The sequence below is a fragment of the Petaurus breviceps genome, unplaced genomic scaffold (assembly GCF_028583685.1).
Source record: "Petaurus breviceps papuanus isolate PSGF00001 unplaced genomic scaffold, PetGlider_PUasm1.0 126, whole genome shotgun sequence".
In the NCBI taxonomy this organism is placed as follows: Eukaryota; Metazoa; Chordata; class Mammalia; order Diprotodontia; family Petauridae; genus Petaurus; species Petaurus breviceps.
Window position 1 is genome coordinate 36,492,500 of NW_027185655.1, and position 26,109 is coordinate 36,518,608.

Sequence of the window (26,109 nt, forward strand, 5' to 3'; positions counted from 1 at the left end):
GAAGGAAGGAAGGAAGGAAGGAAGGAAGGAAGGAAGGAAGGAAGGAAAGGAGGAAAGAAGGAAAGGAGGAAGGAAGGAAAGGAGGAAGGAAGGAAAGGAGGAAGGAAGGAAGGAAGGAAGGAAGGAAAGGAGGAAGGAAGGAAGGGAAAGAGAGAGAGAAAGAAAGAAGGAAGAAAGAAAGAAATGAAGGAAGGAAGCAAGGAAGGAAGGGAGAAGCTCTTTCTCAATTTTCCTATACAATACAGCTAACTACCCATTCTTTCTTTTTCCCATTTTGACTAAATTTTTTAATTGTCTTCCTCAAGAGTTAATCTTTGCTCAGTTCTTTGAAATTTGGATTCTATCCCCCTAATTCTACTAAAACTTCTCTGACATCATTAATGACAACCTAAATTCCAAATGCAGTGGCTTTTTGGCATTCTTAATCCTCATTGGACTGTTAATTATAGACACTACCACCCTCCTCTCCTTTCTGGACACTTTCTACATTTTTGAAATCAAAGCTATCTCCTTCTACTAGTTCACCCATCTCTCTGATTAGGATTCAAACCAAGGTCTCTCCTAATTTCAAGTCTAGCACTCTTGCTACTCCTCCCTCTAAGTAGGTGTTTGATAAATGTTTGTCTTACTAAATGGCATTGCACTATAGAACAGAGTAGTATCACAAAGAAGGCTTCATAGTCTAAGAAACTCTGGAAGACTTAAAACAGGTGAAGATTAGTTTGAGAAGAATGTTTTGAATGTAACTCAGAATGTTCTGTAGAGGGCTAGTTAACGTCAGGTCAAAGAAGTCAATCACCATCAGTAATTTGAGAACTTAAGTCAAGTCGAGAGTTCCATATTACATATCCTAATGAGATGAGGTAGTGTAGTAATAATAGCATAACAACAAGAACAATAATAATACAGACTTATATAACTCCAAGATTAAAACACTGTGAATGGTGTAAAGGTTTTCAAGTGTAATTATCTTCATTTGGTACCATGGGGGAAAATACCACCTCTCTAGGTGTCTACAAAATGAAAGAATTGGCTACATTCGACCTTCCTTGTGTCATGGACTCCTTTGGCAGTTTGGTGATACATAAAACATCTCAGAACAATGTTTTCAAATTCATAAAACTGGAAACATGGGAGTAAAAAGGAAATTAATTCTACTGGAATATAGTTATTGATTTTCTTTTAAGTTCACAGATTACAGGCTAAAATGCTCTGTATGAGACAAATTCTAAGAATCCTTCCAGTGCTGAAATTTTGTGATGCCATCTGTCCCTTGGGAAGATGTCCTTTTAACTACCATTGATATATAACCTTAGAAAATACTCATTTTTACCATTTAAACTGTAACTCAGTGTGTCACTCAAGTCTTCAGATTTAAGGTAGTTAAGACTGCATTAAGACTTTGGGGACTCTCTGTATACCTACCCTTATATCATCTATACCTCTATCTGTATATACACACAATTTTAGAATAGAGTCTTCAAAGCAAGTGTTCTTAACAGACACACAAATGGTGGATAAATTTCAAGTGAACTTGATGAGGAACAAAAATTATATCTTAATTTTCACTACCCTATAACCAAAATTTAGCATTTATTTCAGCTATGAATATTTTAGAAACACTATTCTGAGTAGAGGTTCATAGGTCCCCCTTCCTGTGCTGCTGACTTTTCAAGCCCCAATACCATGACTCAGCTGCAGTCTCACCTGGAAGCTCCCTTCAGTATCGCAGTCCCCTTATTCTGGAACATTCATCAGTTCCTATGGCCTTCTGACTCTGGAACGTTACTCCACCATGCCAGCTCCTTCTCACACTGGCGAATGTCTCCAAGGGTCTCCATTTTGAGGAGGACCCAAGTCCTCTTAAGCTACTTAAAAACAGGGTAGTCTTTCTTTTTGCTTGTATCTGTATCCCCAACCCAGGGGCCAGCATACCATAAGTGCTTTAAAAATGCCTACTGCCTTCACCAGTTTGACAAAGGGGTCCTTGGTACCAAAGAATTTTAAGAGTCCTTCTTCAAAACCTCAGACTCTTGTTCCGGATATCATTTCTCATTTCTATTTTGAGCCTCAATAGAATTCAACACATTATTTGAACCCCCAAGTTTTGATAGTGAATTTTTGTTTCACACCATAATAAATATTAATACTGATGGTATACAAGTTTTACAGGACAAATTTATAGGGCAACAATTTTAAAAATCATAGACAAACAAAAAGGAGACAACTACTTTACCCATTAGGAGCTCACAGATTAAAGAACCAAAAGGTTAAAAATCAAAAGCCTTTCTAAACTGGAAGTGTTTTGAGGTGTAACAGTTCCTTGCTGTGAAATAACTAGCTTTGAGAACCTGGACAAGTCACTTGACTTCTCATTGTGACCAAACAACTCTCTATAAATTAGAAAATAACTTCCCCCTGTATTCATGGAGGCAGTTTTTACCAGGAGTTTCCAACATCAACTAAATCATAAGTCTGGAATTTAAAAGAAAAAAAATTCTAGCTATCCACACCTGTGGTGGAATTTCACACCTCTTCAAGGAAATCACAACCATACTTGAATTTAATCTCCTACAACAGAAAACTGTGGAACCAAATTGTGTCTCCCATCCTCTCCTTCTGCATGTTTCTCTCCCCTGCATGTCTCTATCTCTTGGCTTTCTTGCTCTCAGTTCCTCTTTCCTCTCCAGATTTCTTTTACCACCTCTCTCCCCTTCTTATCCCCTCACCCCTCATTGCCCCCCTTTCCCTTAAATGGCTCCCATATGGAACTGAAAGATCTCATTGGTACTTTTTCTACTTTTATGATCATCATTCCTAAATCAAAAGCAAGCAAATTAGATATTTTATATGTAGCAGAGGTGATTCCATGGAGCTTAAGATGGATTCTGGTTCTATGGAAATGGGGATGCACATTGGCTTCTTGCTTTTTAAAAGACACTGGGGGGGAGGTGGCTAATGTTCAATCAATCTCTTCCATACAATGGTCAAAATCTTGTAATGGTGTCAGGTTGTTTATGTACTGGTTTGTTTAGATAACCCCTTCAGGAAAACTTCCAAACATATATGCAACATACATATGTATACAGGTGGATTGTGACTATGTATATGTGTATGCATGTATATGTGTGCATTGTGTAGGTGTGTATATGTGCATGTGTACCTGTGTGCTTATATTATGTGCATATGAACACATTCATAAAATAAAACAGACAACAGGCATTATTAAGCACTTACTGTATACTGAGCACTGTGGTACAAATATGTATGTGCACATGTATACATATATTTGTGTATCTATGTATATTTACATTAATATATTTCTCTAAGAAAACAAAACAAAATATATTTTCTTTTTATAACATGCCATCATATTTGTCATTTAGTTTGTTTTATATATGTTTTTATCTCATCTACTTTATAAGCTCCTTGTGAGTTTGTGCTAGCTTTATAACTTCATGGTCTCTTGAACACAATACTTGCTTTTTGGTTGAATTTCACAAAATAAGGTCGTTTTAACTTTATTGATCTTCCTTTTTTTTGGTTCATCTCTGGCCATTAGACAACTTTTATATTGTCATGCTTAAGAAGTGGAAACTGCAAAGGACTATTCACATACAGGAAAAAAATATCCTATATTCTCCAATTGACTTTCTCTTGAACCACAAGCTTTTCAAGACCAGTTTGAAACACAACTGTGCAAGGTGATAATCAGAATTATAATGCTGCCCATTATGTTGCCTCTGAAATAGTCTAGCTTTCAGAAGTTTTGAGAATGGGAAAAATCTAAGGTACTTACTGTTAAGCCTTGTTCTCCTGGTTTTCCTGGCTCACCCTTAAAAAAGAATTTAAAAATCAATATTATTAGTATTGTATGCATTAAATGTCTAGTTCATGTTCCTATTCACTAATGATGTTTCAACAACCACTGACACATAGCACAGTGCTCAGTCACTGATGTACACGTGGCAACCACATGAAGATAGTATTTTTTTTCTGATTCCACTGCTTTCTAAAATACTCTAATTGCAGGTACAGAAACAATGCAGATAAGAGAGCTACTTTAAAACCATACTGTGGTCATCCTTTAATTTAACAAAAGGCACATAGTTTCCATACAAGGTCAGATTAAGAGTCATGTAAATGAATGTTGAAAAAGAAAAAAGAAAAAAAACTTATCATAACAATTTAAAAATATTTGTTGATTAAAAAAAATGTAAATGATAACTCAGTTAGATGGGGGTGACCAAGTAATAGGTTAATGCAATGGGGCCCAATGCTAGCAATGCTGTTAAAGTTTACAACTATATCAATACTTTTGTGACATATTATATGATTGCATCGATATACCATTTCTATTCTGATGTTTCATCAGGTTGAAGAAATGACTCTGGATTCTCAGTAGAACTACAGAAAAATTCAAACTCTGCTATACCCTACCACTCAGCTGGTAGGGTTTTCATAATGGTCTGATCACAGAATAGAGAGCTATCATTCAACAACCAACCTAGTTAAATTTAGAAAGACTTATTACCAGAATATTGGTCTCCAGGTGAGAAAATTTCTGTAGATGAGAACTCATAATGACTATTTACCAAGGTGAGAAAGGAGTTGTGATGGCAATAATGAATTCTAATACTAATGTATTAGAACAATACTCTTCTCAATGAGAGGTTAGACTGGTAACCACCATCATTTTAAAAAACAGCTGCAAACTTGGTAACACAGTGTAAGAAACCTCTGAACAGTGAATATATACCACAAAGTCCATGCATTTTAGGAGAAGTAGACTTTTTGGTCTCTGTGTAGTCAGCTTTTGAAATTTTTTTAAAATTCAAGACACTGACAGCTAGCTGTTCAAAAAGGCCCGATGCCTTGATTTGAGACCAGGGTCTTTGCTAAATTTCAGACAAACACTTTTCATTAATGTGAAGTTTCCTTAAATGGTTCAAAATTGTATTCATGTGCAGTGGAGCATATGACTGTTGAAATAATTTTTAGGAAAGTTTCAGAATTGTTCTCTTATTACAGAAAATTACATGAAAAAGAATTTCATTTGTATGTAGAGACTGTCAGTACATAAAAGTTTCTTAGAATTTAGGTCTGATTGATAACAGTTAAAATAATTGAAGGGCCCCCAAATGCCAGGGATGACTTCTCAATGGCATTGTTATTATCATGATTAATTTTTGCTTAGATTAATGGGGTACAGTGGGGAAAGTACTAGAACTAGATTGGCTTTGGACAGGTCATTTAACCTTTTATGTCTTAAGTTTCTATATCTATAAAATGAAGGACATAGAAGAGAATGAAATTTATAATTAGTTCCAGCTCAAATCAATGGCATTAACCCAGGATTACTTTATCATTATTATTCATGTTATGAAGCAAAATAAGAGGCAGCTGAGTGAAAAACAACCGCACTTATCAAGAAATGACTTTGGATGCAGGTAGCCTTTTAAATGGTACTTCCAAATTTCTTTTAAGACATTCCTCTCTGATGATTATTATATTTAATAAATCTTCAACTATATTGAGTCTGAGCCTATAACCAAATATCTAATTCAATTTGCAGAATTTACAAATAGCAGTTCGGGTCTGCAAAATGCGTAAAGAGTTCCTTTCTTAGTACATCCATTACAATAAGAAAAGTTTATGCTTATATGCTGCCTTCAGATCACAAAGAATTTTCCCACTTATTGCATCTTGATATAATGTTAAAAACATTCCTTGTAGTAAACAGGAGGGCCCTCTCTTCCCTCTTTATCCTCATTCCTTAACAATTCTTCAGTGGAATTTAACTCCTGGTACAGCCCTAGAAGATATAATTTGTGACCAATATAGTTACCCAGAAAAAGGGAAGCTATTTGAAGAGATATTTATTAGATTTTGAGCTAGAAGGGACTTTAAACATCTAAACTTATTCAATAAATATGAAAACTGAGGCCAAGAGGAGAAACTTATTCAAAGTCATACAAAAAATAAGTGGCAGGACCAGGCTCCTGAACTTCGTTCTCTACTCCAAATCCATCACTTTCCATAATATCACATGACTTCCCTAATGCCAAGGCTACCAAAAACCATATAAGAATATGTATGAATAAAGCTTCTCTTGTCTATGGCCCATTTGGAGCATCATCTGGAGAAAAACTGAGTCATTAGAATTGGACTTTTGAAATTGTGAATTTTTCCTTCTGATACTTCAACAGTACCATCCCTGGGGCTAGCCCACCATATTCTAATTCCCATATAACTGCATGGAAGAATTAATAGTGTCATTCAGAATGGGAAAACACATTTATAAGAAAGTTTTCTTAAAATGTTTGCATTAGACCTGAAATTTAAAGAAAAATGTTAACAAGGCAAGCACAGAAACTCTGATTTGGTTCAATTGCAATTCATTGTAAAGTATGCTATAATGTAGTTTTAAAAATCATTTATCACTTACAACACAGTGTCCCCAAAGGTGTCCCCAAAGTCTTAATGTGGTTTTAAGCCCTAATAACTTTTAAATGCCATAAGACTTTGGGGACAAAGTGTGGTTTACATGCATTGGCTTTCATTGCTAGACAGGCTGATTATTTCTGGGACCATACTTTACAGTAACCATATAAATCTGGTCTGCTCTCAGCTATGGGAGATAGACAGCATTGATACATGTAGTTCACCATTCATTATCAAACCTTACCTGGTAAAACTCCAAATCAGTTGCTATCCCTTCCACGCATACTGATGCTTTCTGAGACTACCAAGGGGAAGAGCACTTAGCTGCTGTTCCATTTGGAGACTTCTCAATATACACCTTCCTCATTTTTCTTCTTCCCATCACCTATTCCCACAACCTGAATCCCACCCTATGCCCTAGTCTAATGATCATCAGGAAGGCTTTAGAGAAATTAGAAACAGTCATTCCTCAGAAAAAGTTCTAGGAATCTGTGATTCAGAAAGCATAAGGAGACAGCAACTCACAGGTACTCCTGGCATGCCACGGGGACCATCTTTCCCTGTGTCCCCAGGGGGCCCTCTGGGTCCTGGTGGGCCAGGGGGTCCAGGAGGGCCAGCTTGTCCTTGGTCACCCTACAATGGAAAAATGAATAGATACATAAATGATCGCACAGAACCATGTTCTGAGTCATCTCTCTTTCAATCATTCTTCAAAAACATTTCCTTGTTGACTACTTTTTGGCTCAAATGATTGACATAACCAAATGGTGAAAAGAATCCTAGAGAGACATAAAACAGGCATCTCTGCTAGCCACTTGCCTGACCACAGGAAGGACATAAATATTCATACCATATGAGCTGACTTGATAGAGAGGTACTCAGTGGCCAGACACTGATAGCTCCCAAGAATAGTGCTACATCATAATCACTTTGCTTAGAAAGCAAAGTTGTCCACTCCTTTAAAAATAAACCTATAAGAACAATGCTGCATCTGCTTGTTTTTATTTTAAACTTTCCTTATAGTGTCAATAAAACAAATGGCTGGACTTGTACTTTCAACAGATGCATTTCATGGCTAGGTAATCAATAAATAACACACACGAAGCTCTTTCCTTATAAAATAAAGCCATTCTTGGCTTAGTTCAGAATGACTTCTTAATTACTAGAGGCAGAAGGTTCTGAAAACATCCCTTACTGATTTCAATTATAAAAAGTAAACTTTGGGGAAAAAAAGACAAAAAAAGGTGAAACCTTTTAATTTGTTTTAATTTTTCTTTTTCAAACTCATAGTATCATAGGATGGGAGATTTGAGAATGGAAAGGACCTGGGAAGTCACATAGTCCAACCCCCTCATTTTACACAGGAGGAAACTGAGGACCACTGATATTAAATGAGTTGCCCAAGACAGACAGGCTGAACTGGGATCCAAGACCAATGCTCTTTCCATTATACAACACTGACTTCTTATCTCTTACAAATATTCTACAAATACAGCTTATTAAAATTATTTTGCTTTGGGATGTCTTCAAGACAACATTCTACCATTAGGAGATACCTTGATTCAAGCATGCAGAGTAATAATTAAAAGTAAAGAAGAATGAGACTTCAGACAGAAGCAGCACTACCTTAATGAGGCGGCGTTTAATGAGCTGCTGATCAGCAGAGAGAAACCCATGATTGATTTTAGGAAACACCATCTGATCAGGCAGGTGAGGTCAAAGGTTGAAGTTCAGAGGTGAGAGAGTTGAAGAATAGACATCAGAAGGCCCAAGAAAGAAATAAAGATACAAGCATTAGACTTATCAAAACTAATAATAGGAGAAAAAAAGAACCAGTGCTTGTGTCTATCACTAGAACCCCAGCCTGGATGTTGAAAAGAATAAAGCTATGGAGCGTGTTGGTAAGATTAGGTTTTTAAAAGGCAAATACCATTTTTAAAACAGTTATTTTGGCCAGAGATGTTAGGGTTTTTGGTTTTGGTTTTGGGTTTTTTTTTAATTCAGTATCATCCCACAGCTCCAGAGACTCATATGCTTTTCTCCAGGCAGAGATTCCAAGGACAAAGTACCAGTCCAATTTTTCAGCCAGGATTTTCAACCAGCATAACCTTGGTGCCATTTTAATGATGACTGAAGGCCAGGGACTCTTATGATGGCTTAAACCACTGGGTGTTGGACAATATAGATAAGAACACTGAGGCACAGTACATTCCCACATAATTAAATCTGAATAAAATGTGGGGAACTCAAAGATCATTTCCCCCATACATGTGGCTTTAGATAAATATCTTCATCTAAGAAAATTTTATTTAAAAAAATTAAAACAAAACCTCACCAGAGTCCATGAGGTAACACTCTTTGATGGCTTTCACTCCTAGAGACTGATGGAGTAATTGACTTTCAAGGGCCCGGTTAACTGTCCGAACACACTCTTATGCTGATTGAGGAACCTGACTGAGTAGGCATATGTTTCAACCACAAACCTTGACGGTGAGTATCTGATTACTGTGCAGAGCCGAAACTGTGGGGAAGCCTGGCAGACCCTACAGACACAGCATGGGCACCAAAACAACACGACAGAAACCGTCACACAGACATTTCACTAATGGACAAGGAGAACAAGCAATATGCCCAATGGGCCTATGGACTACTACTAGCCTCTTCTGTTATGGGCCAAACAAAATTTAATGCAAGTTCTTCTTCAACGGGGATAGAAAGTCAGAGAGAGACCCAGAAACCCCCACACTGAGCTTTTTATGGGACTCAAGTTTGTTATATGTAGCCAGTGGCTAGAATTTTTCTAGAATTTTATAAATTTCTAGAATTCTAGATGCAAAAGGTTCTGCATGAATGGCTATGGGTCATGGGTTGAACAGCAACATACTGTTACATAATGAGAGCAATGCTCTCTGTTCACTCAAAGACCCAGGACATACAATACACACACCCATTTTTTTTTAATGGACAGTAACACACAGTGAACACAGATTAGAAACAGTGCTCAAAACAGACCCAATAAGTTTGACACATTGAGTGTTCCCACTTATGTTTCCAAATATCCCTCTCATATTACACAATGACTCCTAGTACAAATAGTCTGTTTACTCTTGCTTGAGGAACTCAGAGTGATACCAATGGCCATCTATCATTTATAGTGTGAGCATGTCTATGGCAGGGTTTGACCTTTATACTCTACTTATGTATACATACTTTTTCAAAAGCCCAATATTTTAAAAGAACAAAATGCTGTTGGGAACCCTTAATAATGAGAAGGGACCAGATAGAAATTTTACAGGGACATTGCCTCGAGAAGAATCATATTAGAAACCAGAGAAACAAATAAGTTCTATGAGTTGGTTGACACTTGTCCCTCCTTTCTGGAGAACAGACTATTGTGAAGGAGATCAAATTGGGCAGATATGAGAGGCATTTTTGCTCTAATTTTACCACCTTTCCAACAGCAAAATAATTCCTTCCCTTACTGGTTGGGTTGTTTTTTTTTTTTTTTGCTTGAGGACAGTTTATAAATATATTGAATCATATAGTAACAAAAGCTGCAAATATCTATGCTCTCCCCTCTCCTATTTCTTTAGAGGCCCCCATAAGGTTAAAAGTTCCCTAGAGTCTTTATTTCATTGGTATTTTTCCCCATTGGGGATTTTTTCTTTTGAGAAAGTCAATGGACTTTTAGATAGATAAGGAGATAGATAGTAGCATTTCTTCTCTGTTCCTTTTGATTCTCATCTATCGAGGTAGTACTTGGATGGAATCAAAGCAAAAGAAACTATCAGCTTTGCCAAAATCCATTCTGATAAGACTGTTATGAGGCTCAGTGGTTTCTGAGTGACCTGTATCCTTCTCTCTTTTTTTTTCTCCCTCAAGCAAAAGCCCTTTAAACACAGATTGTACACAAATAAAGAAATGTTGAAAGTTGGGAAACAGATGTGTACAATTTGCTTTTGTTTTACTGAGGAATATGAGTTTATTAGATGGTGATGTGCCAGTGTCTTTACATCTGTGATTCATTAGCCCTATATTACACGAAGTCAGAACTCTGTATGTAAACTACAAAATTTATGTGACAAAGAATAAAAGCAGACACAAACAAGAAGCATGTGAAGGACCAGGGACCTAATTAATGGTGATAAATCATAATGTCACTTCACAATGGGATGATCTCACAAAAACAATTCCGATTTTATAACCTTTGAACCATGTGCATGGTAGACTTTACAGTGCCACTTCTCACATTCTTATCTGGCTATGACCAGTAAGAAATGACCACAAAAACCCATGAAAAACTATTCCAGTGTGCCAAAATATGAAATATGAAGTAGAAAGGTAGTTGGAAAGATGCCTTTCATTGAATGCCCTAAATCAGTGGGAACTTCTTTGTGAGAAGCTGTTTTCAGATCCCTCGATCTTAATACCAAGAAACCTTACACATTTAATATTTGTAACTATATACTGAAGGTCTTACTGGGTGACTTTGGCAAAATAGCTTTAGAAGTCTGACTGAGAGGAAAGGAAAATGAGTCAACAAGGAGAATGTCTGTGACTTTCCACAAATATTAAAGGTGAAGTTAGTAAGCAAGAAACTCGGTATAGACCCGGAAATCATGCCACAGTGTATTCAGTACATGAGTATATTCAAGAATGGTGTGTTTGACTGTTTCCCAAGAAAGTAGCACATCCCTCTCACTTTGCTCACACCAGATGAATGGGTAAATTGGGGCCACAAGTTCAAACAAAAGTTGCTGGCCTCTCTCTTTCCATACACATTCTTTATCTGGATATTCTTAACCATCATTTTTTCCCCTTCCAAGTTTCTCTTATATTAATTTTAATGAGATCTCACATGAAAAAATGTGGGTGTTGGAGATATAATCAACACTGCATGATTTACCCGACTCTGCCCTCTCCTCCCACTCCCCAATGTAGGAGCAAAACAGTAATTATAAGGAGAGTGAGTTTCTAATCACATAGAAGAGACTTAGCTAGATCATTGGTCTCAAGGAAAACTGATGCAAAGTCTCATGAGTTTTCTTGTCCTAATCATTGTGTTTAGTCATATTATACTTCATATTCTCAGGGAAAGGTGGAAGGGGGAAAGAAGTGGGCAGATGAAAATTTTGGATTTGGTTCATTCCAACTGGTCCAACTGGAAGCCTCTGAGGTAAGAAGGTCATTAGAGCTGGAGAAAAATTATATGGGAAATTTTCATGCATTGTCCCATATTTATATCCCTAACATGCTCACAAGTTAAATGGTTCCATATGGATACACTTTTAGGATGAGCTAACAATGGTATGTATTGTCACTATTTAAGTTTGAATTTACAAAGTTGGCACTAAGAGCTTTGTTTCCCCCAGGCATTTTGCCTAACACTGGGGTATGTTGCCACCCAGTAAATTGTGCTTTTTTATGGAGACATTGTTTTTTCTATGCCATTGCACTGTGGTCCATTCGGAAAGGTTTCACTTAAGTGTGGTTAACTTAGATAAATAATAACAGTGAATGAATGTAAAAAGATTTATTAAGCACTTACTAAGTGTCAAACACTGTGCTAAGTACCGTGGACATAAATATAAATGTGAGATGTGGAGCACATTTAGAAGAGTGTGTGATGATAGAAAATATGGGAGGAGAATTTTGGTCTGGGAAGTCAGAAGGTTGGTGAACAAAGTCATAACAGAGTTGACTGACATGTCCTTTCCACTAATAATGGCAATAATGAATGAATTACAGGTCCCAGAAGAAATGGAATCAGGGAGAAGGAAGGTAAAATAAGAATAATTATAAATAATTCACATTTTATATGAATGTTTCACAGCTTACAGAGAATTTTTTTTTCATAACATCCATGTGGTCATACAAATATCATTATCCTCAAGTGACTCACCCCAAATTTATACTCCTAGGAAGTGCTAAAGCCAAGGCTTGAAATGCAGGGTTCTTTCTATTATGCCCAAAGATAATAATCCACTTCCCCACTCAATTAAGATTATCTCCATTGTAATTAATTGTGATCTTTTCCAAATAAGTGAAATGGACATATTTCATTTAATTTTATATTTCAGAAAACTTTCCTGGTATACAGATGGTTCGGAGTGGGTGTGGAAAAAAATACATGTGTTTCTACCAAGTCATGGAGAAAGAACACAAGAATAAGCTGATACACTGAAGCAATTTGCACGTTTCCTCCCCCCAAAAAATGTTTTAAATGCTTCAGGAACCTGGATGCACAAGAGTGTAAAATGACTTTCCACAGGCAATTTTCCTGCTCAAGGCACTTAACACATCTAATTTCAATAATGCTCACAACACTGTGATGAATACAACTCTAAGAAGATCCCTTCTATTAGTATCATTCTAGGAGAAGTATAGGTCTTGTCACACCCTCTGGGCACTGCTGAAGCACCAGCCAGCCTCAAAGAGATGCTGCAGAGACAAATAGTTCATATTCAAGGCTCTCACCTTCTTAGAAGAAATCATTTTCATGGCCACTCCCACCCAAAGTTCTCAGACCTCTGGTGGGGAAATAATCTCATCCAGGAGCAGGGAACCGGCTCTCACATGTGCATTCAAGGTCCTCCAGCACGGTCCTCTGACTGAACCCAAACTTCACAGAACAAACCCTTTTATAAGCATAAGATTCTTATCTATCCAAACGGCAGAGAGGAAAACTTTTAAATTTTTACCTACAGTTCTATGACAGAACCAGAAATGTCATCCATGGTTTAAAAACACAGACTTTGTCACAGTTATATTATGATAAATGTCCTTGCCTTTAATGATGGGGAGAACTTTATTTTCTGGTGAAGGGAAGGACTGTATGAATGAACATTTATTATCAGGAATTGCCAGTGAGAAAGTTCACTCTCCCAAGGCAGATCAGTATCTCTTAGGCAATTTATAGTCTCAGAGAGTTGCCTGGGACACTGAGATGTTAAGTTATTTTTCATGGGCAGTATGTGACAGAACCTAGGTTTGAACACAGGTCTTAACTTTAATATTTTCTATTCACTATGCCACACGGCCTCTCACAGAAAGGACAGTCTATTATTAATTACTCTACACTTAAGGTACTTTCCAAATACAAATCTCTACTGGAGAGCATTCTAGTACCATTCAACTAAAAATAAGTTACCAACTTAAAAACACAAGAAATTGGGAAGAGTTGACAAATAAACTTTAGGTATGAAATGTTCACTAGTCCCAAAGTATGACCTCAGTTATTCCAGTTAATTGAGAACTAGAAACAGTAAGTATTAGAAATAGGAATATAGGGTGGCTAGGTGGCAGTGAATAGAATACCGGCCCTAGAGTCAGGAGGACCCGAGTTCAAATTCAGTCTCAGACACTTAACACAAAAACTAGCCATGTGACCTTGGGCAAGTCATTTAACTCCAATTGCCCTACTTTACCCCCTCCAAAAAGCCAAAACAAAAACAAAAACAAAAAAAATAGGAATATAATGGGAGAATGTCCAATTTTGAACAAGAAAGAGGTTCTATATTCTTGGGCATCTTCATAGTTCTAGATCATGTGGCCCCACATACTATTATAAGGTAAGAAGTAAAGAAATCAAGCTTTACCCAGAGGAGGAACTAGTCAGAACCACCTATTAAATTAGAGGTTTGGCTAAGTTCAAGTTTCCTGAGGCCAAAGTATTCAAGGATTGAATCAAGACAGAGAAGAAAATTTTAAAGGTCAGAGAAGAGAAGACTCTTTCTTAGCCAGGCAGCCATATCAAGGAGAGAAACTTTAGAGACACTGAGACCTCTAGGGAGAGATTAATGAGGTCCTTGTAGGATGGAGGGTGAGTCAGAGAAGTGTTTTCCATTGGTTACAAAGTGCAAGCCTCAGAGAGGGGACTGAGAAGCAATTCCAAAAGAGACTGAATTCTGACAGCTTCAACAATCTTAATCCTAAAAGGCTAGAGTTTAAATCAGCAACCAACTCAGCAAAATAAGTTGGAAGACAGAGCTCAGTAGGGATAAAGGGAAGCACTAACAAATAACTAGGGTGGTCTCCTGTGTGTTTGTATAGAAGATGAAGCTTCACTTTTAAGACTGGTGTAACTTTGAAACCTTTCCCTTTGTATGTTATTTTAAACCTCTGTATGCTTTTGTGAAGCAGTGACCTGAATGTTAAAACTCTTCAAAAATCTAAACAAGGGTTGTGCTGTGATTTCAAAGACAGCAGAGCAGGGGAAAAATTAAAAGTGACATTTCTCTTCTAGAAGTGATCAGATGAGGGTTACCCAAGATAAAAGAAAGGGTAAATGAAGCACATGTAACAGGAAGTCAGAGGGTCATATATTTAGAGCTGGTAGGGACCTCTGAAGTCATCAGATAAAACTCCTTCACTTTATGAATGAGGAAACTGAGGCCCAGAAAAGTTAATTGACTTGCCCAGAGTTGTAGTGTCAGAAGGCAGGTCTTTAACTATGGACTTCCCTGTTCCAAGCCTAGCCCTCTATCCAACACATAATAAAAGGCTCTAGTCTGGGCTCTGATATTTTTTAGGAGTGTGACCTTGGGCAAGTCATCTAACCTTTGTGAGCATCAATTTCCTTATCTTTTCAACAAGGATGCTACACTAGGTGAATTGTAAAGTCTTTTCCAACTGATATTCTAGGACTTTAATTCAACTAAAAAAAATAAGTGTTTACTATGTGCTGAGCACTGAGCAACATGTAATGCCAATATCACCCTGGTCCTTCTAGAGTAGCCTAGTAACGTGGAGATATGATGCTACATGAATGACAATGTAACAAAATTACTCATGGTATTTTGTAAAAGAAAAATGGTATATGAGAACTGGGATGGAAGAATGGAGAAATATAGAGAATTTCTAATAAAGGAACTGGGGAAATCTTGGAAGAAGTAGCACGGGAGTTGGACTTTAAAGGATGCATAGAATTCATAAGGAGAGGGGACTCTAGACAGAGAGAAGATGAACAAAAGTATGTTGGTGTTCAATCATTTTTCAGGCTTTGTGACCCCATTTGGAGTTTTATTGTCAAAAATACTGGAGTGGTTTGCCATTTCCCTCTCCAGCTCATTTTACAAATGAGGAAACTGAGGCAGACATGGTTAAGTGACTTGCCCAGGATCACACAGCTAGTAAGTATCTGAGGGCAGATTTGAACTCAGGAAGATGAGTCTTCCTGATTTCAGACCCTGCACTGTATCCACTGCATGCCTGTCCTAGCTACCTGCGTAGATGGAAAAGCATAGGGCATGTATAGAAAACAAAAAACTGTTCCAATTTGACCGTAGTGTTGAGTGGATTAGAAGGTTGAAAAATAGGGGATAATACTGGAAGGCCATGAATGCTAGGCAAAGCAATCAGAAATTTTCTCAGTGGGCAACAGGGTTTTGAGCAAAAGAGTGAAACCATCTTCCTAAGTGTAAGAAATATGAGTTTAATAATAGAGTGAAGGATGGTTTGGAGAAAGGGAGAGAAAGAAGGTTGGAAGAACTATTGGATCACAGACCAAAGCAGGCTTATGGCTCAACAGATGGTGATAATCTCCTTCTTCTGCCCATGTTATTATAATTTAACTTTTCCAATTACTCTAGTCACTTACACAATTGAGAAGGTAATAGTAATTAATAACCTATCTTTCTTCAACAATCCATACAAGTTGACCAGCAATTATTAACTAGACACTCCCCCCAAGTGCTGGGGTTGCAAAGAAAGACAAAAATAGTGCTAACCCTCAAGGAGCTCACATTCATGTGAGCTAACATGTCTCCTTTTAATTTATCATTCCCTAATTTATAACTGAAGTTATTTGAACATTTTCTTACTAGATTATAAGCTCCTTGAGAGCAGCTATGGTGTATGGTATACCTTCCCATTATCTGCATCTTCAGCACTTAACAAAGTGTTTGCACATAGTAGGTACTTCATAAATATGTTGAATTGAATTGGTTAACATTTAATGCTAATGCAAAAATTGTTTTTTGCAATGCTATTGCAAAACCTGTTTGTAATACATAAGTAGTGGTATGAGCAAATATTGTAAGTTCAACTTTACTATACATTCTCTATTATAATATGAATCTCACAGTACATAACAAGCAGAAATGTCTTATTATAAGAATATACCTATGATGGACACTATACTGTGGATAATATAAGCCTGTCAGATATATGGAAAGTTAGGTAGTGGACGTCATTGAGATATGGTAGAAAAGATTAAGAAACTTTACTTATAATTTTTTGGCTGGTTGTCAAAAGCCAAACTACAATGGAAAAGAAAAATGGTATTTTGAGCCATAAAACCCACTGAGTTAGCCCATAATACAGTGTTATGATTCTGCTTGTCCAATTACAGAGCACATTCCAAAAGGACGATTGTGATGGGCTGCATAACGAAAGATTAATATACCTAGAAGTTGATGAAATGGTTCCCAGCTAAGAAAGACCAGATGGAGAAGGATTATTATACAATGCAAAAAGGATTTAAGTTAGTGAATAACTTTAGTCTAAACAGCAGGAACTGTCAGAAGACAAACTAAGGAAGAGGGGAAGAAATGAACAAGATCTGGGTACAGCAGCTCAGTCATGATTGGAGATGTCTTTCTGAATTAAAAAGTCAGGTACAAAATGTTCAATATACAAACATATACATACAAATATACAAATACAAAAATATTCAGCATTCAAATATTACAAATGTTATTATTTTTTAATTTGAAAACTTGCCAGAATTTATCACTGAGGATGAACTGTAGTGTTTTTACATGATTATTAAATTAAATTCTGGTAAGAATCAATGTCATAACTCCAAAAGACTCATGACGGAAAAGGTTATCCACATCCAGAGAAAGATTTAGAGAGTCTGAACGAAGATAGAAGTAAACTATTTGCCCTCTTTTTTGGTTTGGTTTTGTTTCTTCTTTCTTGTGGTTCATTTAATTGGTTTTAATTCTTCTTTACAACTTGACTTTTGTGAAAATATGTTTCATGTGAAGGTATATGTAGAACCTATATCGTATTGCATGTCATTTTGGGTGGGGGGGAAGGAGAGGAGAGGGAAGAGGAGAAAATCTGTAACTCAAAACCTTGTGGAACTGAATGTTGTAAACTAAAAATAAATAAATTTAAAAGGAAAAAAATATTCCTAAAAAAAGAATAAATGTTATAGAGGTGAGCATAATACTGAGTGATGATGCATAGTATAGCTAATAAAATTAGTATCACTCTGGACATTTTGTTAATTTGCTAGGGGTGCTCTGAATATTTGGACAAAGTTTTTAAGGGGTGGGTGGCTCAATTATCCTACCTCTAAAGGTACAAAAAGTTTGGGGATTGGCCCCAGGTCTTTGGAAAAAATGTCTAGCAGCACTGTTTTAGAGTGGATATTAGTACTGGAGAGGTGAAAGTCAACTGGGAAAATCCCCAAAAAAGCAGCTCTGCTCTCTGGGTTGGTACCCACTTGACTGCTTTCTATTTCAAGCTAGCCAAGTAATGTTCTTCTGATCTCACCAGTTATTAATTCCCTCACTAATTCTGAATGCTTTCTCAAAACATTAACTTGAAACACTAAAAGTCTGAACATTAAGAAAGTGTTTAAGCCACAAAGTGTGCTCAATTCTGGGATGTCAATTTGCTACAACAATTTTCCTGTATTTGAAAGGAATAGCTAAATAGTTAATAATGATAAAGGGACAACAATGAATGACAGTTAGACTTATGATGTTTGATAATTTGATCTGGGGATGCTTTGGAAGTTGGGTTAGTCACAGTTGGAGAAAGAGTCTGCTCATAGCAAATAAAGGTTTTGGATGTTTCCAACAATGGCTCTATTTTAATTCTATTGTTTTCTGTTATATTAAAAGAGTGAACTTTCTCTTTATCTTGCGTGAACCCAGGACTCTAATTTACTTTCCAGATACCAACTGCAAATCACATTCCCTCGTTCTGGCCATCATCCTTACCTGTTCCCCACAGAATCCTTGAATTTTTTTTTTTAATTTTTTTCTAAAGCAATCGGGGTTAAGTAACTTGCTCAAGGTTAGAATCCTTGAATTTACCCTTGGTACCACTGAGAGCCCTGATAAGTGACCTTTGCCTTATCTTGCCTGGATCAAAGCCTCCACTTCACTTCCAGAACAATGACTCCAAACCACTTGACGTTTCTCTCTTCTCCTACCTCCCTTTTCTCCACCTCTCCCAGTTCTTTTTTTGTGTGCTTACCTTATTAAAATATAAGCTGCCTGAGGACAGTGGCTGTCTTGCTTGCTTAACTTTGTATACCTAGTGCTTAGCACAATGCTTGGCACATAGCTCTTAATAAATGTCCTATTTGTCTATTTCAATAATTAACATTTACAAACTCTTTGAAGATCAAAGAGTTGAATGTTAAATTCTCTCCACATAAACCACAACAGTCAGGAATTCAATGTGTAGCAGTCAAGTATCTCCACTAAAAGAGATACAGTGCAGAACAAATATTCAACATATCAGTTTAGCAATGTGAGAAAGTCCTTCTGGAACTTCAATGAAGGAAGAACAAAGTACAATTCCTTTTTAGATAGAGGATAAATGCCCTAAGTATGTAATAAATGTGTCTGCTGTAACCAATGTCAGAGTTATTGTTTCTTTGGGAAACTGAACTCTGAATTTCCTGACTCCCATGAAATTAAAATCTAAACTTTATCATAGTATATATTTTTCCTTTAGTTTTAATTTCCTGATCATTGCTGGCTTTTTGCAAAATGAAATGTAGCAGTGTGCCATACTGTATATCATGTTTCATTTCTTAAACCCTCTATTTTTATTTGCATAAATAATTTCTCCAAAATGCCTGAATGAGTCTCATTTTAATTTTCCACCTCAAACTCCCACTTTCGTTCCCCACTTTCAGAGATATAAGACAGCGAGTACTGGAAATACCAGGGTAATAGATTAACCTAACACAAAAAGTAATGAAAATGGAGAATAGAAAATGCAAGCCAAGCTCAAGTATAACCATCAAACTCTTGCCATGGACATACTGAATTCTCACATTAGGCCATGGAAGTGACCCTCACAAAACTGAGATGAGATTTGTACCCCTAAATGTGAGGACAAATAATTCTAAGTGAAGAAAAGACAGGAGAATTCATTAAGCAGCAAAGAAGTTCTTCCTTATTTGTGGGGAATCCATGTTACTAGGGTAAAAGAAGTGGTTTTCTATGTTCAAAAGCAGAAAAATGATTGTATGGTACCTAATTTATCTAAGGAGGGATTAGCTTTTTCCTGATGTCTAAGGGTAAGAGCAAAGTCTGGTATACAAAAGACAGATGTATTTTATAAGACCTGTTTTTCTACTATATAAGTCTCTGTTCTCTATACCTACAAAGTCTAAGGTTTACTTTTTAAAACCAGGTGGCATCTGGCATATTCCCATCACTACCAAGTTCTACTACTGCAAATGCTCCAATTTTCTATGATTTCCATATGTTTGGTTTTTGGTGATGGTGTTTTTTTTTTCTAATCAAAGGATGCACCTCTAACTTATTGCTATTTAATTTTGCTTATCAATCACTGCCAATTCTACATACTTTGTGATAAGGACTATTATAAATCATAAAAAGGGAGGAAGACAAGCATCTTCATTGGTCTTTAACTCTGGGCCATGCTGAGACAAAACCTGTCTGTATGATTTGATCTGGAATTCCAACATTAATACTGAAATTGTACAGGTCTCTGGACTGGTGAAATATCTGGAGAGGTTTATGACTGTAGTGAAATAGTATTGAGCAAAGTCAAATTTAAAAAACAAAGTTCTGCTCTTCAACGAAACAGTAATAGTTTCAGATCCTTCATTTGTCTTCAACCCCATTACTATTTTAGAGTATTTATTTTTCCCAAGACAAGGTCATCCTATCTCAGCTAGGTTGGAACGACTTAGAAGCCTAGTGGCACTAGTGATCAGAACAGAAGCTCTGACCTTCCCTATTTTGAGCAGTGTGGTGGTCCTACATCGCCAGAGGCTCACAATATGGGTGCCAAACTCAGTGCAGACAACTGGTCAGCAGAGTCCACTAGGGTTCGGAACTCCATAGCTCAGGGGATCCACTAGCCTTGGTCTTTCTGGTAGCAGAGATTTTAAGCATATGCCTCCACACCCAGATTACCCATTAATTTTTGAGCATCTCACTGGCTGTGACAGCCTTATCTATAGATCAGGAAGGAAAAAAGAAGGAATGTGAAGTAAATCAGTTTAATTTACTGCTAGCACCCATAACACAAAGCTGGATCATGTGGAAGTTTGAAATTTCAACATGAGGTTTAAAAATAACCTTTATGTTTCTTTCATTTGTCTTAATTATTTTCCATTTCTGTACAATCCATTTTTACTGTGTCCTTACTATAAGCCATTCCAAAAGGAATGAAACTTCAACAGAATGGCAATTCTTAATCCTTGCATCTCTTAGTAGTTAAATTACTAAAGGAATGATTTTTTTTTCCTCTTTGGTCTACATATCTAAAATGGTGCCATCTAACCTATTTTGCAACTTTCTTCCTACCCCATCAAATTTTCATACTTTGGCACCAAAATGCATAGCCAATATTTGTTCTCCTCACAGAGAAAGATGGTAAGGTTTTATTTTATTTTTGTGTCCAAGAGGAGACAAAGATAGGGGATTCAAATACTCTTCAGTGGAATACTGACCCCCAAATTTATTCTTTTTGTAAAGCTCTGCCAGCACAGTTATACAGGACAATCCAAACAACCCAATAACTCATTTTTCATTAGTGCCCCCAACAGAGCTACTTTGATGGGAATATTTATGAGGGGAGATATTTCCATTAATTCAAATACACAACCAGAAAGAGAAAAAACAGAAAACATATGTAATACCTCCCAACACAGAAGTTTCTCAGAGTCTACTGAAAAATGCATAATCAAAAATTATTTGGGCTCAACTGAAAACATGTGGATATAAAGCTGCATTCTTTTTTAAAAATCACTATGGAAAATTCACGTAAAAATCTGATAGCGAATTCTTGTGACTTTATGTGCAGATTGCTCATTCTTAGACAATAAACCAAAAGTATACTGTGCAAAATCTCAAGCGGTAAAGATTTGAAGATTCTTGGGGGATAATTCTGAATTTCTATACTCTCAGGAAGGAGGCAGTTGGCATGTAATGCTACTGTTGGGAGTAAATGACATCCCTTATTTTAAATTATATTTTTGAAGAGATAAATTGTTATTTACTATGTTACTTTATTCACACAATTAGGAACCCTACACCTTACTTTTGAATTGACTTAGCCTTCGTTGTAAGGAAAGGATACTATTTGCAGGTTATTTTTAAACAGATAAATAAATACCTTGAAGGGAAATATTGACATCGGAATCTCAGGATAATATGACCAGCTTGGGAATTAACTTGTGCTCACCAAATCCCACCAAATAGGGTCTCATATTGACCAGTGTCTCAGATTTTAGAACCAGCTAAGTGGTTCAGTAGATAGATCACTGGATCTGGAGTCAGAAAAACCTAAGATCTAGTCCAACCCCAGATACTCACTAGATTTGCCCATTCCCTGGGCAAGTCAATTAACTCATCTGCCCCAGTGTCTTCATCAGTAAAAATGAGGATAATAATAGCACCCACCTCCCAGGTATATTGTGAGGATAAAATAACATTTATAAATCACTTTACAAAATTTAAAGCACTATACAAATTGTAGTTATTATTTCAAGCTATGGTGATTTGACAGGCTCCATAGAATATGCCTTGAATGTGACTTAGGACATATGAAAATTAATTTGAATTAAGCATAAGAAGTAATCTCCTATCCTCATAAAATCCTCGGTTCATATGCAAATTAATTTGAATAAAATGGGCTGACCTTCTTCATAAAACATTTCGCTTATCAATTGTTTTGTTAGCTAAGTAGGTCTGAATTTCTGGGACACTTATCATTACTGCTATTAAGTAACATTTACAAAACACTAGTTGGGTGCCTTGTGCTCAGCAGATGATGCTAGATTTAAGGGTGAGTCATAGCATTTTCTAAAATGCTAAAAAGGCTTTTAGTCTCTTATGACCTGATTTTTCTATTTGAGGAAAAGTCTAGCTAAGTATGGAGAGGCTAATAACCAGTAATTTGTCACCAAACAATAAATTCTTTGGCTATAGCAGCCCATGAACCAAAGAAATATACATATATCTATATGATATGTCTCAAGATTGAGAAATAGTTATACATTATATTTGATATATTATTTATAATATAAATATACATTAATGTTGTAGAATATTGATACATCACACATACATGTGTGTATATATGGATACATATATCTACATATATATGTAGATATACATATACATATATATCTCTTCAAAGATCCACTTCTGCTTTTAAAATTATAGAGTCAGTAGAAAAGAAAGCAGAATGAGAGATGTTAGATTTTCCTAGAAACATGAATTTAACTGCTGACACTCTAAACTCAAGATGTTTGTTCAATGATCAGTGAGACAATACATTATTAAAGGAACCGAACCATGCTGCTACTGACATGTTCTCTATAAGTGAAACCAGAAGCTATAAGAAAATCACAGCTAAACAGAGGAATGTCTTAAAGGTTCTCCTTGGGAAAAGAAATGAAGTAGTTGGGAGAGTTGGTTCCATTGTGTCCCAAAGGCAATAGCAAACACCAGTTCATGGGACATAACCATCTTGCCTAGTAATGAGAGTGATAAGTATGCATACAAAAATTCCTTATAGAAAGGAAGGTTTTCTAGACTGCCCTATTTACAGATAATCCCAATCTGCATCAGGTTCTATGGTACTACAGATCCATGAGATCCATATCCACTCAAAAGAGATCAACCTAACAATCCAGATAGGAAAAACCAAATGGATTAAAAATACCTATTGACCTTTTAGATATGCCTGGGTTGCCATCCAATTGAGTTAAAGCATCAGTACGAATCTTTGATAGGTACTGCTAAAGGACAATGATCTGGACCCAGATTTAAATAGAAGATGATTGCATTTGGGAAACTGTGAAGTACTTTAAATGAGCTCAAGCTACCTCATGACACAAAGTTAGTCTTTCTAATAGCAATAGTCTTCTTGTGGTGCTCTATGACTGTGCATCATGAAATATCATGTATGAAGAATCAAAATTGAAAGTCAGTGGAGAGATGCATCACGGGTACATGAAGATGCACATGTGGGTGTAAGTGAACAAGTAACATTGTAAGAACAGACAGACAACCAAAATATTATACTGGGACCCATGAAGTATTAAAAGACCCAGAAAAAGTTGTTCAAATATGAGTTTCTAAAAGACACAATCAATTGCAAGCTCAAATATTAATTCTGAAGAGTGTTCCTTCCAGGATGCAAAAAATGTGTATAAAATGGGGTACATTCTTCAAGAATCAGGGCATAAGAGGAATGAAGAGATGTCATATCTTTCTTATTAACCAAGGATGTGATTCTCTACCCCTTCTGCTTAGATAGGACAGTCCTGTAGCCCCCAGCCCTGTTGGCCTATGTCAGTTCATTTGGCACACTTTAAAAACCCTCAGAGCTCTTATAACAGTTAGTATATAAAGTCCCAGGCAGACACCAGGACTCATGTTCTGCATTCCTGTCTGACACATTTTATTAGAACTACATGACTCTGGAGTGGAAGTAATACCACCGATTCGTATAGAATTACAAAATTAACATTTAACATTGTGTGGGTGATGGAATGAACTCTGTTCTGCTTCCATTGTGTTAGACTTTTCTGCCTAAAAATGGAAAGAGAAGGGTGAAATTGTCTTTACTTTGTCTCTTCCAACAAACTGAAAATGTCTTATAGAGGTCTAGGAATTAACTTCTCCCTGTAGTTTTTTATGATATATTTGTTGTAAAAGAATTTGAAAATTATTTTTTAATTCCCAAAATATATTGTCCAAATATGATAAGGAATTCATTACAGTATAAGGAAAGAAAGAAAAGGGGCTTATTGACACTACCTAGGCTTATAAAATCCAATTTTAGTGGCATCTGGGTGGTGCAGTGAATAGAGTACCAGCCCTGAAGTCAGGAGGACCTGAGTTTAAATCAGGCCTCAGACACTTGACACTTACTAGCTATGTGACCTTGGGCAAGTCATTTAACCCCAACTGCCTTGCCTTCTCCCCTCAAAAAAAATCCAATTTAATTAAATAATAATTAACAGAAAGTCTATTACATTATGCAAAAAAACACAATTTTAGGCATTGGGGAGACAAAGACCCAAAATAATACAATTGTTTCCTTGAATGAGTTTACTTTCTACTGGGGAATGCCACATATAATTACCTCATCTATAAAATAATAGAGTAGAATTAAATGAACTCTGAGTTTATCTCTAAGGTGTCTGATGGATTCTTTGAGACAGAGTTGAGGAGGAAAGGTGTTCTGGGGGCATGGGACAGTCTCTGCAAAGGTATATAGACAAAAGATAGAATGTTTTGTTTGGGGAATGATAAGTAGATCAGTATGACTGGAATGTAGAGCCAAGGAGTAGGAGCTCAGTCTGGAAAGATAATTTGAAGCCAGATTGCAGAAGAGCTAATGAGGCTTAGTGGCATGTTCAGAAATGTGATTTAAGAATATCTATTTGCCATCTATGTGGAGGGTAGTTTGGAGAGGCGAGAGACTAGAGGCAAGGACATCAGTTGGAAAGCTGTTGCCTTGGAACTTTTGCTATTGAGGAGACTGAGTGGATCTCTTGGGCTCAGGAGGTATGAGCTACAGTGGACTAACGTTATGAATGAGGTGTCTATACTAAGTCTGGTCCCAAAATGGGGAGCTCTCAGGGCTGGAGGGGGGATCAGAAATGGAGCGGCAGGTCAAAGGCCCTATGCCAATCAGAATGGGATTGGTCTTGTGAGTTGCCTCTGTAAATCCAGCCTCCAAGAAGTAGGAAGGTTCAGTCTTAAAAAGAAATAAAATAGGAAGAAGGTTATTGTAAAAGTCCAGGTCAGAGGTTAAAGGGGCCTCAACTAGGATGGTAGTTTTGTGAGGAGAGAGAAGTGGATATATATGAGCATGACTCTTCCTCCTAAAGATGCATTTTTGGATATGTGCATGCGGGGGGGGGGGGGAGAGATCTGAAGCTATATAGACTGTGGAAAGCATGTGTTTCTTATTTCTTAAGGGGGAGTAACAAAAAAGGTTTCACTTATTCAACTTATAGATGTTGAAAAAGACAGTCAAAATATGCTGGTTATCTAAGTCCTATAATTTAGAGCCAGAATTCTTTCTTATATATTTTTTCTCCAATTACATGTTAAAACAATTTTTAACATTTGGTTTTATTTTAAAGCTTTGAGTTCCAAATTCTATCCTTCTTTCCCTCCTTCCCCTACCCCCTTCCTGATATATATATATATATATATATCATATATAATCCAATATAGGTTATACATGTGCAATCATGTCTAACATTTCCATATTAGTCATTTTGTACAAGAAGATTCAAAAAAAGACAAAGAAAAAGGAAGGAAGGAAGGAAGGAAGGAAGGAAGGAAGGAAGGAAGGAAGGAAGGAAGGAAGGAAGGAAGGAAGGAAGGAAGGAAGGAAAGAGGGAAGGAAGGAAGGAAGGAAAGAGGGAAGGAAGGAAGGAAGGAAGGAAGGAAGGAAGGAAGGAAGGAA

At 36.6% G+C, this 26,109-nt stretch overlaps 1 protein-coding gene across 1 annotated transcript in view; it reads right to left on the bottom strand.

The window, feature by feature from the left end:
• The window catches only part of COL25A1 (collagen type XXV alpha 1 chain), a 606,174-nt gene that overhangs the window by 171,646 nt on the left and 408,419 nt on the right, over window positions 1-26,109 (bottom strand). Inside the window, exons 8-10 of the mRNA XM_069100257.1 lie at window positions 8,071-8,142; window positions 6,970-7,077; window positions 3,800-3,835 (exon numbers count right to left, since the gene is read on the bottom strand). Of these exons, the coding sequence (XP_068956358.1) occupies window positions 3,800-3,835; window positions 6,970-7,077; window positions 8,071-8,142 (216 nt within the window). The remainder of the gene's footprint in view (window positions 1-3,799; window positions 3,836-6,969; window positions 7,078-8,070; window positions 8,143-26,109) is intronic.